The sequence below is a fragment of the Macrotis lagotis genome, chromosome 1 (assembly GCF_037893015.1).
Source record: "Macrotis lagotis isolate mMagLag1 chromosome 1, bilby.v1.9.chrom.fasta, whole genome shotgun sequence".
NCBI lineage: Eukaryota > Metazoa > Chordata > Mammalia > Peramelemorphia > Peramelidae > Macrotis > Macrotis lagotis.
The window spans coordinates 42,570,510-42,587,307 of NC_133658.1; the positions used below are offsets into that span (position 1 = coordinate 42,570,510).

At 36.7% G+C, this 16,798-nt stretch overlaps 1 protein-coding gene across 13 annotated transcripts in view; it reads left to right on the forward strand.

The window, feature by feature from the left end:
• HYDIN (HYDIN axonemal central pair apparatus protein) overlaps window positions 1–16,798 on the forward strand; it is a 509,309-nt gene that overhangs the window by 284,527 nt on the left and 207,984 nt on the right. For all 13 annotated transcript variants that reach the window (XM_074199124.1, XM_074199133.1, XM_074199118.1 and 10 more), the window contains one exon: window positions 500–652. In XM_074199124.1, coding sequence (XP_074055225.1) covers window positions 500–652 — 153 coding nt within the window. The remainder of the gene's footprint in view (window positions 1–499; window positions 653–16,798) is intronic.

Consider the following 16,798-nt stretch of genomic DNA (forward strand, 5'->3'; position numbering starts at 1 on the left):
AGACTTGAGAGGTCTCAGGAAATCCAAATAGACAGGAAATTGTTGAGCTCTTCTTGTGTTACAAGCAGTGGATTGGGTGCCGGGGATGCAAAGACCAAAAAACACCTATCCTCAAGAAGCTTACACTCTGGTTGGCACAAACAGCAGGTAGGACACATTTACTGAATGATCGAAGGATGAGGGGAAGCATTAGGTACAGGTAGGATCAAAGAAGACTTATGAAGTCTTCTATGGAAGAGGTGGTCCCTAAGAAACAGGGAATATGATGAGAAAGAACATTCTAGTCCCCAGGATGCAGGAGGAGAATCTGATTCAGGATGTCAATATTCCTTGTTCTTTCAGGGATTAGAGCACCATATCAGCAAGAAGGGATGAAGACCCTTGTGACTCTCTAGAATTCAGAATTCTGAATCAGGAAAGAGAATTTATTCTCTTGATTAAAATGATGGGTCATTCATTGCTTGTCTTTTCTCTGTTCTTTCCCTCGCATGGGATGCAGACTGTCTGCTTAAGGAGCATTGGAGAAGGCCCGGTGGTCAATGTATATCCTGACAAAATTGATTTTGGCAACATCTTCGTCTTAAAAGATACAACCATGACACTCCATCTCTCCAATCAATCTTTCATTCCTGCATCTTTTACTGCACAATTGGTGAGTATGTAATGGAGCTGTGAAAATACCCCTTTGGAAATCCTATTGCTACCCAACATATCTTGGAAAAATGTTGGCCAAAAGGTAATTAAATTCACACAATGTTTCGACTGTTGAATATGGCCTCTTTCCAAATTCTGTTCTTTAATCTAATCCTTCTGTTACTTTAATGCCTATTGAATGCCCAATGGTATACAGGGAAGACTACTGGGCCTTGAGTCAAGTGGGGACTTACGTTAAGGTAGAGTACCTCTAAAATAATTTCTTATCTAAAGAACAGCTCAGAGGTCAACTAGTTCTTTTTTTCCTAAATAAATTTCTTAATTTTTAAAATGTTTTTAATTTTTAAACAAAATTTCAATATATAAGCAACAAAGGGATTAGATGTAAACTCAAGAAGTTCTGCTTATATAGATGGTTTTTTAAAAGTGTATTTTATATTAAATGCCTGTTTTATTATTTATTCTTCTTCTTAAATTTTTTTGTTATTTTCTATGTATTTTAAAATATTCTTTGATGCTCTTTTTCTTTGTCTTTTTTTCCCCTTGCATCTCAATCACTACACACCTCTTCCCATCCCAACAGATAGGCACATTGGCCATGTCTGAAAAATCCAATGTCTCATGCTATAGTCTTTTATCATCACCCTTCTGCTAAGAGACAGGTAGCCTGTATCAACATGGCATGGTATAGATAAGCAGGGCATGCAGAGCTAGCCAATGTCCACTTGGTCAGCAAATCTACTGAACATGCTTCACCTAGTGGGTCCTCTCCTTTTTATGGATGGGGACTCCCCTAGGAGCTACTCGCCTTGAGAGGAAAAGAGAATGAACATCTTGTCATCCCTTCTATATTTACTCTCACACCACTCTTGCTCCCTTGCCCCTCCACCTTGACCCCTTTCCATCTTGCATGTGGAAGGAGTATTTAGTTCAGAAAATTATTGTCTTTCTCCCTCAAATAAAATATTATTTCAGTGCTTGATTCCTTAAATTTCCAGTCATGAAAAATCTCTCTCTAACCCCTACACTTTAGATCTCTTTACTTGATTTATGGTCTCCAATTTCGTATATACACTGAGATTCAAATCTAACTGACACAGGCAGGATCACTGTCTTTTTAACTTGGATCCCAGAGCACACTACAACCTTCAAATTACTGTAAATATGGCACCATTCTAAACTATAGTGGCTTGTATGGGGACCTGAGGTTGGGAAAGGGAAAAACCTGCATCTAGTCATTTCATTCTGTTTTGAGTATGTCTTAGTAAATTGACCTCAAGATATTTTATATGCTTTGTAAATACTTTGAGTAATGTTTCCCTTTTCTTTTTTTGGTTTCTTCTTTCTGGGTTTTTATTAGCTTAGATCCAGAAAGACTAATGATCTGAGGGTATTCTTTTATATCCTGTTACTTTATTGATATTATTTCAATTGACTTTAGTTGATCTCTAGGACTCTTTAAATCATTTTATTATAAGCAAATAGTATGTTTTCTTAACCTTAATTTTTAGATAATTTCTAAAAATACTATTGTTCTCTCTAGCATTTCTAGATACATATCAAATAGTAATGGTGACAATGGACATTTCTTATTGAAAAGGCCTCTAAATAATCTCATTTCAGATAATGCTAGCTTTGGATTTGTTAGTTATTAATACTGTTTAACATATTATGAGAAGATTCATTTATACCTAAGCTTTTTCATCTTTTTTTTTAAAAACAGGAATAAGTATTGTATTTTGTCAAAAATTTTTTCCTTAACTCTTGATTTAATCATGAGATTTTTATAGTTTGTTATTATTACAGACAATTATGTAAATATGTTTCCTAATGTTGAACCAGCTTCTTATTCCTGTTACAAATTCAATCTACTCAGAGTGACTAACCTTTTGAATATGTTGCTATGGTAACTTTGCTAATATTTTCATCGATATTGTTACATCAATATTCATAAGAAGATTCTAGTGGTCTATAGGTTTTTTTTTAAACTCTGCTTTAACTATCTGGCTATTGGGTATTGGGACTATATTTATCCCATAGAAGAAGGTTGTTAGGATAGCTTTTTTTCCTCTCTGTTTTTATAAGCAATTTATGTAATATTAGAGTCAATTTTCAAAATCAAGAATCATAGAAGTGAAAGTTGGAAGACCTCAATAGTCATCTAGTTTGATTCATACATGAAAAGAAGCCACATCATAGCATACTTAACAAATAGTCATTTGGGAACAGCTAGATTGTACAGTGGATAGAGCACCAGCCCTGGAGTCAGGAGGACCTGAGTTCAAATTTGGCCTCAGACATTTAATAATTACCTAGCTGTGCGTCCTTGGGGAAATCACTTAACCCCATTACCTTAAATAAAATAAAAAAATAAATAAGAAACAAATAGTCATCTGCACCCTTTGCTTGAAGGAGAGGGAACCAATACCTTTTTGTATTATTATTATTTTGTTTTTTGTTGTTTTTTCTTTGCAGGGAAATGGGGTTAAGTGACTTGCCCAAGGTCACACAGTTGGCAATGATTAAGTGTCTGAGGGCAGATTTGAACTCAGGTATTCCTGACTCCAGGGCTGGTGCTCTATCCACTGTGCCACCTAGCTGTCCCCTTATTATTTTTTTTAAGGGCAATGAGGTTAAGTGGCTTGCCCAAGGTCACAGAACTAGGTAATTATTAAGTGTCTGAGGCTGGATTTGAACTCAGGTACTCCTGACTCTAAGGCCATGGCTCTATCCACTGCACCACATAGCTGCCTCCTCCCTCCATTCCTTTTTCATTATTGTTCAGTTACCTTTCTGTCAAAAAAAGAGTAGCATTCTTCATCACTGATCTTTTTTGCTGCTGTATTATAATATTGACTCATATAAAGCTTGCCATTCAAAAAACCACTAGGCCTTTGTCAGAACAATTCTATCTAACTATGTTTCTCCATCTTGAACTTTTGAAGTCAATTGTTTTTTGTACCCAAGTCTTGTACTCTATATTTCTCTCTATTAAATTTCATCTTATCGTATTCAGCTCTAGTGTTTAGTGTTGGGCCCTATTTCTATTGCCAAATGTGTTAGCTACCCATCCCAGCTTGGTGTGATTTTTACATTTGATGAGCATACCAAATTCCTCTTTATTTTTGGTTTAATTCACTAGCATTTGTGAACTTGGTATTATTTCTTTAATGGCTCATTTATGGCTTGATCAATTTTTTTTCTGTGATCTGCTTGTTTAAACTCTCTTTTCTTGTAATATAGGTAATATAGGTATCTGTTGAATTATTGTAAGTAGACTAGTGGGGCCCCTTCTATTGTTTACATAAACAACCCAATGATACATTCTAAACCCTACTTTCTTTTCAGCAGTTATTACAGTACTACAGTAGTCCTGACTATATTTTCTTGATACTAGATCTTTTCTATTGCTTGCAATATTTATTTCTTTGACTTGGAAACTTTAGATAAGGGCTATTACATTCATAAGCATCTTCATCTGGGGTTTTTAAGGGGTTTTTTTTCAATTTTTACTTTGGTCCTATTGGTTCTAGTAGTTCTGAACAGTTATTGTGAAATGCAGTTTCTTGAACTGTAATATCTTGGGGGGGTTCTTTTCCTTCTTTGTTTTTTTCTTTCAACTTCAGTGAATGTTAAATCATTCAATTTCATCTAGTTTTCTGGGACAGTTTTTTTTTCAATAACAGATCTGATCAATTAAAGTTTTCAATCAACTACCCAAATCAGCAAGCATTTATTAAGAATTCACTTTATGTTAAGCACTATGCTAAGGTATGGAGATATAAAGTAAAAATGAAAAATCCCTGCCTTCAAGGAACTTATATTTCACCTGAAGAGACAATATACATATATGGCAAATGTAAGATAAGACAGAGAATGGATGCAAAGTCATTTTTTGTAAAGGAGGCTAATAAAAGCTAAAAGAGAGTATCAACTAGAGGGTCATATAGAAGGTTGTACTTGACTCCAGTCCTGCAGGAAATTAGGGAATCCAAGAAGCAGAAGTGAGGGGCAGCCAATGCAAAAGAAAAATGATGGGAAAGGAGGTGTATGCAGAACAGTTTAACTGGACCCTAGCACGAATGAAGGGGAATAATATGTAACAAGACTGGGAAGTCAGACAGTGCCTGAATGAAAAGGGCTCTGAATATCCTAGAAGTAAGTAGAGAGCCACTGGAGTTTACTGACATGGTTAGGAATAATATAATTAGATCTACGCTTCTAGGAAAATCTGTTGGCAGCTGAATGGAGGATAAATTATTAGAGTGGGAACAGCTTGGAAGCAGGGAGGCCAAAATAGTGTGCATTGGGAGTGGATGGGGATAGTAAATTCTATTTTTAGATTTCCAAATGCCTGGGTTGCTCTCCCTTCTCATTTCTTTGTTCTCCCAAGGCTCAGATCAAATCTCAACCCTGCAGGAGCCTTACTCTGCTCTCCTATCTTTAGTGCCTTCTCTCTACACTTCAAATCAAATGGTTTATCTTATATTATCTGTTTCATAAAACCATCTCTTAGTTTTAATTAATTCAATGAGTTTTTTTTACTTTCAATTTTATTAATCTCTTTTTTGATTTTCCGAATTTCTATTTTGGTATACAACTGAGATTTAAATTTGATCTCTGTCAAGTTTTTAGTTTTTAGTTATATTCCCAATTCATTGTTCTATTCTTTCTCTCTTTTATGGATGCAAATATTTAGAGATAAAAATTTGTCCTAAATACTGCTTTGGCCACATCACACAATTTTAGTATATTGTTTTACTGTTATTATCTTTAGAGAAATTATTCATTGTTTCTATGATTTGATCTTTGATTCATTCATTCTTTAGGATTAAATTACTTAGTTTTCAATTAAATTTTAATCTATGCTTTCAATATCCTTTATTGAATGCAATTTTAATTATATAATGGTCTGAAAAAGGTACACTTACTTTTCTGCTTTTTTACATTTATTTGTGAATTTTTTATTCTCTAATGCATGATCTCTTTTGGTGAAGATGTCATGTACATGTATGTGATTTACTCCTTTCAGTTCCCATTCAGTATTCTCTAGAGGTCCAAAATACTGGCTTTTTAAAAACTCTATTTTTCTCCTAACTTCTTTCTTATCTATTTCCTGGTTATATTTATCTAGTTCTGTGAGGGGTAAATTGAGACCCCCGTTAGTATAGTTTAACTATCTATTTCCTTCCTTCTGCTCCTTATGAATCTTGTATATGACTAGTTATTTTTGTTGTGACTTCCATTAGAATCTGAATTTCTTACAGGAAGGAAATTTTTCTTGCTTTTCTTAGAAGCTCCAATTCTTAAAATATAGTACTTGGCAAGTAGTAAGTACTTAATAAATGCATATTGATTGGCTGACACATTGAGTTTGTGATGCAACCTTATTTAAAATGTCTCTTGTACACCAATCCTAAATAAGGCATAATTCAAAAGTCAATAAACCCCCATGAACCATTAATGCAATTACAGTAGTATTTTTAAAAAAATATATTGTTTATAAATATATAAAGTTCATATAAAACACTCATCATTTTGTTTTGCAGAATCAATATCCCAAACAACTTGTTACCCAGTAAAGATTCTGACACAACTTCCCCTGGGACCTCAGGTAGTAAGGAAGCAAAAAAGGCTTCCCTGCAAAGTCCCACCTCCATAAATTAGGTGTTTCTTGCAGGACTGGAATTTAGGAGAGAGAAGAGGCCCTAATATATTGATTTGGTAGTCATCTACAGAAAACTGATTATAGAAACTCCATGGAAACTGATTGGATCATCAAGTGAGAGGAGAAAAAAGGAGGATCTGGGATAGAATATTGGGGAACACCTGAAGTTATGGGGTATAATAGCATTGAGACACTGAATTCACTGTGAAAGGAAGGAGAATGATCTGAGAGTCAAAGATAGAATCCACTAAGATTTGGATTGGGTAACCCTAAAGGAGATGAGATTGAATAATGAAGATGGTAGAAAGAATGTCTGGAAATGACAACGATGAAGGAAGGAATATTCTGATTTTTACTCCTACAACTTGAACACAAGGGTTTTTATAAAAAGAAAATCAGGGACTAGAAAGGATAGAGAGGGAAATAATGTCATTAGAAGGGAACCTGATCTCTGTAAAGGCCAACAGATGAAAGGAATGAGCAAGAAAATTCATTTGTTTTTTACAACACAATGGAGTTAAGTGATTTAGCAGATAGCTAGATAATTATTTAAATGTCGGAGGTCAGATTTGAACTGAGGTCTTCCTGACTCCACCAGTGCTCTATCCACTGCGCCATCTAGCTGCCCCAAGAAAATTGTTTAAGATAAAAGGATATGGGGCAGCTAGGTGGCGCAGTGGATAAGCACCGGCCCTGGAGTCAGGAGTCCTGGGTTCAAATCCGGTCTCAGACACTTAATAATTACCTAGCTGTGTGGCCTTGGGCAAGCCACTTAACTCCATTTGTCTTGCAAAAAACCTAAAAAAAAAAGATAAAGGGATATGTGTTGGGGAGGCTAGAGGGCACAGTGGATATCGAGCACCAGTCCTGGAGTCAGGAGGACCTGAGTTCAAAAGTGACCTCATACACTTAATAATTACCTAGCTGTGTGGCCTTGGGCAAGCCACTTAACCCCATTGCCTTACAATTATTATGCAGTACTCATTCCAGAGAGCAGATAAATCTGAAATGGGAAATTGGAGGGAGGAGGAGGATGATTTAGGGAGATAAACCCTCAAGCAAGCCTGAGGAAGGTTGGAGAATGGGGTCTGCACCCCTGAGTTGGGATTGGAGAATGGGGTCTATACATCAGCCATCCAGGGGTTCAGAATAATTGGACTTTTTTTGGTTGATTTTCCTGGATAATTAAGCCTGTGTTATAGAGATAATGTTACCCAGAAATCTTCTAAATATTTAAGAGGCAAGAAATTGACCTCCTTAACATTATCTTGAACTAGAGAACCATATATTACCAAAATATCCAATTCAAACCTATTCCTAGAGAAAGCATTAATTGGAAACTTTGTTGGAGAATGTTTTCTTTTCCTTTCTGAGCATTGTGCTTATTCAATATTAAGTTTGGAGGCTGCTAGGTGGGCAGTGCAGTGAGTACTAGACTTCAAGTCAGGAAGAATTGAATTCAAATCCTACTTTAGACATTAGCTGTGTAACCTTGGGCAAGTCGCTTAATCTTTGTCAGCCTAATTTCCCATCTGTAAAATAGATATAAAAATAGCACCTACCTCCCTGGATTATTGAGATGATCAAATGAGATAATATTTGTAAAACTCTTTCAAACCTCAAAGCAGAAAAGTTAACTAGTATTACAATGATGAACAATATTTGTTGAATTAAATTGAATCAATTTGCTCTTTCTTAGGAATGAGGAGAATAATTATTTCTTATAATTAGTGTAATCAATACAGTTGCCAGGAATGTTCAGTTCCTTTTTTTTCTGTCTGAATTTTTGCTAGGAAGAGTCATTCTACCTCCTTTTTCATTTTGTGTTAATATCAACCTTTCTTGGATGTAGCCCAATCCATCAGCAAGTCTGGAACACCAGGTCCTGTCATTCAGCCTTGACAAGACAGGAATTATGGAGCGTGGAGGAAATACTGTTAGTAGCCTGAGTATTAGGAAATGGGGAGCTGAAAGTCTATTCTCATAGGAATTTTGTGGGGAACTAATTAGTCTGGAAGACACTTTAAGCTTCTCAAAGAAAAGTGCTATATAAATACTGTTTAGTGGGAGGAGAAGGGATTACTGTCCAACTATATCCCCAATGACTCACTGGACTGGATAATTTGTTTATTTTCCTATTACAAGAAGACCCAGCTGGGGGTCTTGGGTTCAGGGCATCCTAATTTGGTGCTTTTATTAACTGCTGATACTGAAACAGTATTACATGAATTGGAGCAGAGAGTTTTCTTTGATCAGGACCTTGGGGCCACTCAAATAAATGTTGGCTGTTGGCTCTCTGCTCTTCCCCGAATTGACGTAGATTTAAGAATGCCTACCAAAATTCAGTGAGGTCCTGGGCTTCAAGGAGATGGACCTAAATGTTAGGATGCCAAGAGAATGCCTGAAAAGCATCTCTCAGCTAATGCCAAATGTTTTCCTTCCCTGGAAAGAAACACAACCAGAAAACTCTCGGTGAGCAAGGGGCCGCCATGGCAAGGACAGGTCAATTTCCTTTTGTCCAGTCTTATTCAGTCTGTAAGATTTATGTCTATTTTTAATGGATTTCCTATGGAAAGTTGAATGAATTTCTCAGCACCTAGTGGGAAGAAATATATATATTTGCATATGTATGTACATTCATACACATACATGTATGCTTAGAATATTTAGTTTCTCTTTTGCTGTGTTTTTTTATTCTTACAAATACTCAAGTCCTAATATCTTGAAAATCAGTGGTTCCTTGGGCCATAACCAAGTATCAAGAGATGTTCAACATATAATGTTCTATTCAGTGGCCACCCAGGTCACATTTATGTATGCAGACCATAAGATCTGCAGTGGTTCTCAAAACAGTTTATTTTTTTGCTTTTTTGAGCAATGATTCCAATGAAGCATACATGTACCTTTCTAAGTACTCACTCCCTTTTTCCATACTTAGTGACTTATGGCTAAGTTCTGGGGCAGTCATCTCCCCTTCAAACTCTGTCAATGTCCTTGTTAGCTTCATCACAAAGGGACTGGCTTGACTATTCCAAGACTTTCATGGAGCTAATGTGTCATGTCCTCTCTAAGATGTGGCTCTCCATTCACCCATTTATGCTCCTGATTTATCTGATAATGTCTAACATTTGCTTTTTTCTTCAGTAGAGGATTGTGAAAAATGATGGATGTACAAAAAGATAGCAGTTAACTGACTGAAGCCAGTGAGGCTGGTTTCATCTGGTTAACTCCATCTTTTGAATTTGCTCACTATGTGATTGACTATGGACTATAGAATTGTTGAGATGCTAAAAAATGACATAAATATAACTAAAAAAATCGTGAAAAGATACTGGAAAATGGACACAGGATATACACAGGATTATATATAATTATAATTTAGACTGCTTGGTGGCTCAGTGGATAAAGTTCTAGAGTTGAAGTTAGGAAGACCTAAGTTCCAATCCTGTTTCTGACACTTATTAGTTATTTGACCCTGGACAAATCACTTCCCTTCATCTGCATCAGTTTCCTTATCTGTAAAATAAGGATAATATTAGTATCTACTTCCTAGAGTTATTGTGAGGATAAAATGTGATAAATGCTTTTTTAAGATAGCTTTGGATATAATAGATTTATTATCTGTGATAGTCTAATAATCAATTTCAGTTTTATCCTATTCTACTTCCAGTATGGAGCTAGAATCAATTAAAAACAATGTTATGGTGTCAGACAATTTGTATTTTTACTAATGAATAATTCATTTTGCTCATATAAATGAGAGAAAAAATTAATTACTTAAGGATTTCAGGCTTATTTTATTAGTATAAACTCAACCCCAATAATGATGTAAGGCTAATATATAAGGTTACTGACTTGTTTTAGTAAGAGCAACCTCAAAGATACCTAAATTTGTTATCATTATCTACCTTTAAAGAAGAAAAAAAATTACACTGGGGAAGATTTAGAATATTAATCCATTTCCCAAAGTGCCTTCAGGAGAAGAAGGTGCCCTTCTAGAAATTGCTCCAGATGGTTAGAGTTAACTGGGTGGGATGAGAGCAGGAAGGTGGAAAAGCTATAGGGAGGGATTTTTAAAAATAAAATAAATTAAATTATATGTGCATATGTTTAATATATGTATACATCATCTTTGTAACATCTTTTCTCCTACCATGTCACAATTCCTTCTAAAATCCAGTTAGTACTAATTACACTTACTTTACTTTCTTTTCTTGGCCCTTTGCAAAATATCATAATGGAGGAGCTAACTTGTAAATATGAATATATAAATATCAAGGAGACTTATGAAATCTGAGTGGAAATTATTCAATTCTGTGATCCCTATGAAAGTTTCAAAACCTAGTGAACCATAACCAGATGTTAACAAAAATTGACCAAAAGTTGAATAGCTTTCAAGAGACAAGAAAGGAAAGGAGATCACCTATAGAGAGATTCAGCCTCAGTTCCCTGGAACCCAGAAATGACAGATGATAGAGACAGCCACAGAACAGTGAAGAGTTCCTGAACTGCAAGAAGGCAAACCAACAGAAACAGAGTGGTCATGGTGGGCACAGGAAGTTGACTAGTCTGCTGGTTGAGTGCCTGGACCCAGTAGAGAAATTCCTGAACCATATCACAGTTTAGATCCAAGGAGATCCTTTCCCAAAACAAGAACTAGAACCAAGGAACAACAAGAGACTTTGCCATGAGCAATCTGACCTATATTGAGAGGTAGAGCAGACAGGATAAAGGGATCATAACACCCCTCTGGACTTCGCTCTAGCCAGACCACATCTGGAATATTGTGTTCATTTCTAGGGGTCATAATTTAAGGCCACTGAAAACTGATCTCAATCAGATGGGATGACTGGTTGGTTGTTATCCATCACACTCAAAGAGGGCCAACATTATATCAAGTTATGGTGTGTCCTAGTGAATGAGCAAATCACTATGAGCTCAGAATGTTCTAAAACAGGGCAGACTATGTGAACATTTGGGGAGTGAATTCTTTCCTTTTGCCTATCTCATATTTCTTTGGGGCTACTTCAGTTCTGTTTTGCTCACAGAACAGTGTCTTCTTCAGTGAAGGCACACCATACTAGGTAGTCCTGTGTCAGTGTCTCACATCAAAGTTCTTGAGAGGCCTTGAGAATATCCTTGTATTGCTTCTTTTTGTTGTTTTGCTTTGTTTTTTAGGTTTTTGCAAGGCAATGGGGTTAAAGTGGCTTGCCCAAGGCCACACAGCTAGGTAATTATTAAGTGTATGAGGTCACATTTGAACTCAGGTACTCCTGACTCCAGGGCCGGTGCTCTATCCACAGCATCACCTAGCCACCCCTTTTGTATTGCTCCTTCTGACCACCATGTAAGTGCTTGCCCTGTGGGAGTTCTCCTTGAAAATAGTCTTATAGACAAGTATATGTTTGGCATTCAAACAATGTAGCCAGCTATTGGGGTTTTGCTCTCTGTAGTAATGTTTTAATAAGTGACAGTTTAGTTCAAGGCAATATCTTGGTGTCTGGTACCTCATCTTGCCAGGTGATCTTCAGAATCTTTCTTGGACAATTCATCTAGAAGCAGTTCAGTTTTCTGACATGGCATTGGTAGACTGTCCAGGTTTCACAGGCAAACAAGGAGATTAGCACAACAGCTCTGTAGACCTCCAGCTTGGTAGTTAGTCTAATACCTCTTCTCTTCCAACTTTCCTTTGGAGCCTCCTAAACTCTGAGCCTAGCTACGGTAATGCATGAGTTAACCTCATTATCAATGCACACCTTCCTAAAAAGTATACTGCCAAAGTAAGTAAACTTATCCACAGTATTTAAAACTTCTCCATTTACTGTAACTAATGGTTCCACTTAAGGATGGTGTGATGTCGGCTGATGGAGCCCCTGTGTTTTCTTAATGTTCATTGTTAAGCCAAAATTAGCACAAGCAGCAGAGAATTGATCTTTTGTTGCATCTTGGCTTCAGAGGCTGTAATGAGTGCACAGTCCTGTTAAAGGACACTGAGTTCTTGCCAGTTGAGGATAAGGTGAGGAAAGTAGGAAATATAGCTTAGGAAAGACAGCCCTGAGAGGAGACATGATCCTCTTGATAGACTCTAGCTAAGATGGTAGCTGAATGGGTCACATAAGAACTCAATTTTCCCACTTGTAATATAGCAATGATATAGAAACAATAATTCTCTTGATTGAATAATGACCCTCAAATAAAAAAAAATCAGGAGCCCCCTTTTTCCATTCCAGGACTACATAAAAACATGCCTAGAAACTGTGGACACTGAAAGATGAGTCCTATTAGAGAAGCTGATACAAGTGCAAATAAACAACATGGTAAACACTAAACATGGATAAATATGGCAATAACATGTATGGGGAAGCTTGAAGCAGAGTCCTAACCAGATCCCACTCTCTACCCTAATAGGGGAAACCTCAGAAGGGTCCTCAGAAGGCAACACACTTAATTGGGGAAGTCCCAGTAGGGAACAAAAGATAAGTTATCACCCTGACTAGGAAAACTCCATAATGACAGAAGAGACTACTCTCCAACCAAGGAAGAATGTAAGACCCCCCCAGCATCTTGATTAAGGAAGTAGAAAGGAAGGACAGAAAAGCTTTTAGCACCTGATTAAGGAGGGCTCAAAGGAGTTAGATCTTACCCAATGCCTTCATCAAGATCCCAAGACATTGAGTCACTACCTCTTCCTACCATTCCTTCCTCCATACTCTGAGCAAGATACACTGAGAAATGAAAATTAGGAATAGGAGCACCCAAGAAAATGAATTCAGGACAAACCAAGTCCAAGGGAGTAGGAGAGGGTGTAGCCTGACAATGGTCCAATCAAGAACCAAATCTAGAAGATAAGTAAACAAAAAGGAGACACCAAATACTATGAAGAAATATTATAGGTTAAGAATTTTCCAAAAGGGGAAAAAACAGGAAAAAAGAATAATTATGTTGCATAGAAGTTAGACTTGATATTAGAAAGACTTGACTTCAAATACTACTTAAGTACTTACTAACTATATGATCTTCAGGTCAGAAATATCTTTTAAGAATCAGAGAGCTAAATAAGATTAGTAAATGATGTGAGGATGGAACTATTTCGATAGAAGAAAGAAGGGAAGGGAGAAAGGAAGGACAGAAAGGAATATTTTTCATAATCAGGTGCACAAAACAAAAAGTATACTAATGTGGGGGAAGTGTTGTCTGAAGTAGCCTAAAGAGGGTTGAGTACCTGCATACTTTCATTCTCAAAGAATTCGATGTAAAATTACATTAAACTCAACTGGGAAACAGGAAATAAAAGGAAGAGACAGGGAGGATTAAGCAAGAGGGCAGTGTTGAGGAAGGAATAGTCACAAACATTTCAACTTTGGAGAATGGATCATGAAGAGAGAAATAAAAGGGTTAAAAATAGCAAAACTAATGATCAAGTTGTGGTTGAGGGGCAGAAAGGAAGGGAAGTAGTCCAAAATCAGATAACTTTAATTGCTGGTGCAGGAGACAGACAAGGGGAAAATTTAAAAGGATAGGGTGAAGGAAATAGGAGAGAGGGATTCAGTTCTTCACAATTAAAGTCTCTGGAAGAAAGTTTGGAAATAACATGGATCAGGGAGAAAATAAAATCAGGCCCAGGGATCTGACAGTAGGTATTGCTTCCTTCATTGCATGAAAGCAAGAGATATCCAAAATGGGTTGAACTGAAGTACCTGTAGGACTTCATCCAGTGGTGTGATCTGTCTCTATTATAGATCTCATCCACTTCTTCCAACTGTGAACTTCCTCCCTACTAAAGAAAGGCTTCCCTCTCTCTTACAAGCTGATATCATGAAAACATAGCCTTTCTAGGTAGGATAAACCCATTATTGTCTACACCAAAGACAGGAGCCTTTGAATGAATTTGGGGATGGTGATAAGTAAGCAACCTCTCTAGACTCCTCCTGGCAGCTCCAATAATTGAATGAGATTAGTTTGAACAGGAATGTCCAAATGAGAGGCAAGTGATTGGGTTCTTTGTCCTTGGAACTCTAGACTTTAAAAGGAAACCAGCTTGGTGCTTCTTCACCTTTCACCAGCGACTCCATCTTCATTCAGCATATGCCACCTGTTAATTGCCTTTGGTGAACTGCTTATTTTATTTTGTTATCTCCTCAGTCTGTGATTTAGAAGATTTAAAGGAAACCTGACCAGGGCTTCTTTAAAGCTCCCTAGCAATGTAGTGAATGGCGAGAGCACTGAGCTCAGCATAAAGAGGACTTGCCGAATTCAAATCCCATCTCAGATATTTCATTTTATTTAAATCTCTATGACTCACTTCTTCCTTTGTACAACAGGAGGGTTGAAATCAGTCCTAAAGTTCCCCTCCAGCTCTAAATTTTATAATCCTATGATTATCTTCTACTTTCTGATTCCCTCAATGAATTTGTCTTCCTAATAATACTGTTGTTAACATCAGAACCATAACTAATCAACTAAGAACCTATGCATCATATAAACTGAGCAGCAATGAATGAAAAAGAATTTTAAGTGCCTACTCTGTGCAAAGCTCTATGAAGTTGCTGGAGGTAGATACAAGAAAACATGACAGCTCCTTCAAGTTCCCATTTCTAATGGGGAGCCAACACATACAAGAGGTTTCAGACAACATATACATACACAAACACATACACACATATAAAAGGTTTGACTTGCAAGTCAGATGAGAAAGATCAGTGCTCCTTAAGGTACAGGGACACATAAGATGGTTTCACACCTTCTTTAGTGATATTTCCATCAATAAAATCATATCTCTTTCTGACATTATCAAGGAGTTTGGTGAGGAGAACTTTCCTTCTGGGTTTTAAATGCTGTGGATATTGAGAAGATGGCAGATGAACAACTTGTTGAGGCAGTTGTCAGGTCCATCTTGATGATGGCACAGAGAGGTTTGGTAGTAAGGCCAATAGAAATCCCATAATTCCCAGGGATTTAGAGTTACCCTTCTCCTCTGGGGCAATTGATCTGCCCATTAGTCCTCTGTTGATCATGGTGGATTGGTATTGATAAAGAGGTTCTCACTTTAGTGGATACTGGGACTGCTGTAGACTAGAAGCAGTGCTAGAACTCTGAGGAAGACACTGCTATCCCTTTTATCTCTTGGCCTTTAGGATCTCACAGGTGAAGGTAGATAAACCAAAACATCTGATGATTTCTTTACATTTGGTGAAAGTAAAAGGAGAAGGGGGACAATGAGTGAAAAAGGAATTATGGGATTCTCTAGCTGTTTGGTGGCAAACAAATCACTTCATGATTCTGGGCCCATTTTCCTTTTTAGCAAATGAATAAGGTAGAGTAGATGTTCTTTAAGATTTTTTATAGTTTTGACATTCTGCAGTTTTAATATTTATTATAAGGTAACATTATGTGTTGACATATTAACATTATATTACATAATGACTACACTCTTGCAATGTCTAATTTTATTTCTACCTTGGAAAAACTAGAAATGCAGGCCTTAATTTGAGTATCTAAGATGTGACAAAAAGACCAGTAGTAAGATGCTATGTATGAGTTTCTTGATTGCAGAAGCAGAATAATATCGGTAATGGTATAAGCCTTCAAAACATTGCTTAATGAATGCAGACTTTGAAAATCAATTCACATAGATCTTTTCTCAACATCATGATCCAATTCCTAGTTAATCTCTTTGCTACCAAAATGCAAAAAGGCAGTGAGGAGCAAATTGGGGATCCAGGTTCTCAGAAGAGGTCTAAAGAGTTTTAAAAAAATATGAAAGCTGAAATGGAATATAACATCCAAAGAGCAAGAAACTGGGATTGTTCATGTCTCTTCAGAAGTTTTTCCTCAACCTTACTGTCTGAAAGTAAGATTGAGATAAGACTGATTAAGCTTCCTTTGGCTTAGTCTGCCTAATTTCCAACTTAGTATAGTTCAGAGTAGTTCTTGTAGACACTCAGTTTAGAGAAGAAAAACATATGGATAGAGGCACAACCATTTAGATAAGGTGGAATGGAAGAGGGGAGGAGGCAGGTGATAGGGAATGTCCCTCATTAATTCTATTTTCACTTAGTTATTCTGGTTGAGTGAGGAATTTGTTATCTACCAGAATCATGACACAAGAGGGAAAAAGACCATTTCTGACTCTGAAACTCAATTTCTCATTATTATTTTGCTTTCATTTCTCTAAAGAAAATTTTTTTGTGAATTTCCATCAGAAGATACAATATATATAATTTGCATTTTGGGGGGTGAGCTTCACACTTATTAACACACAATAGCAAATCTGTGTTATTGTGTGTGTGTGTGTGTTTTAAAATGTGCAAACAGCAGCATGCATTCCTGAATCCCAAATGAATTTTCAGAATAACTTAGTGAGAAAATTTATAATAACATTATCAGTTTTATCTTGGGAATGATGCACTTCAATTTGGGAGGTCTGTCAATATGTGGTGGAAGTTTCTACTTTCATGTTTAGGCAGGAGGAGTCAG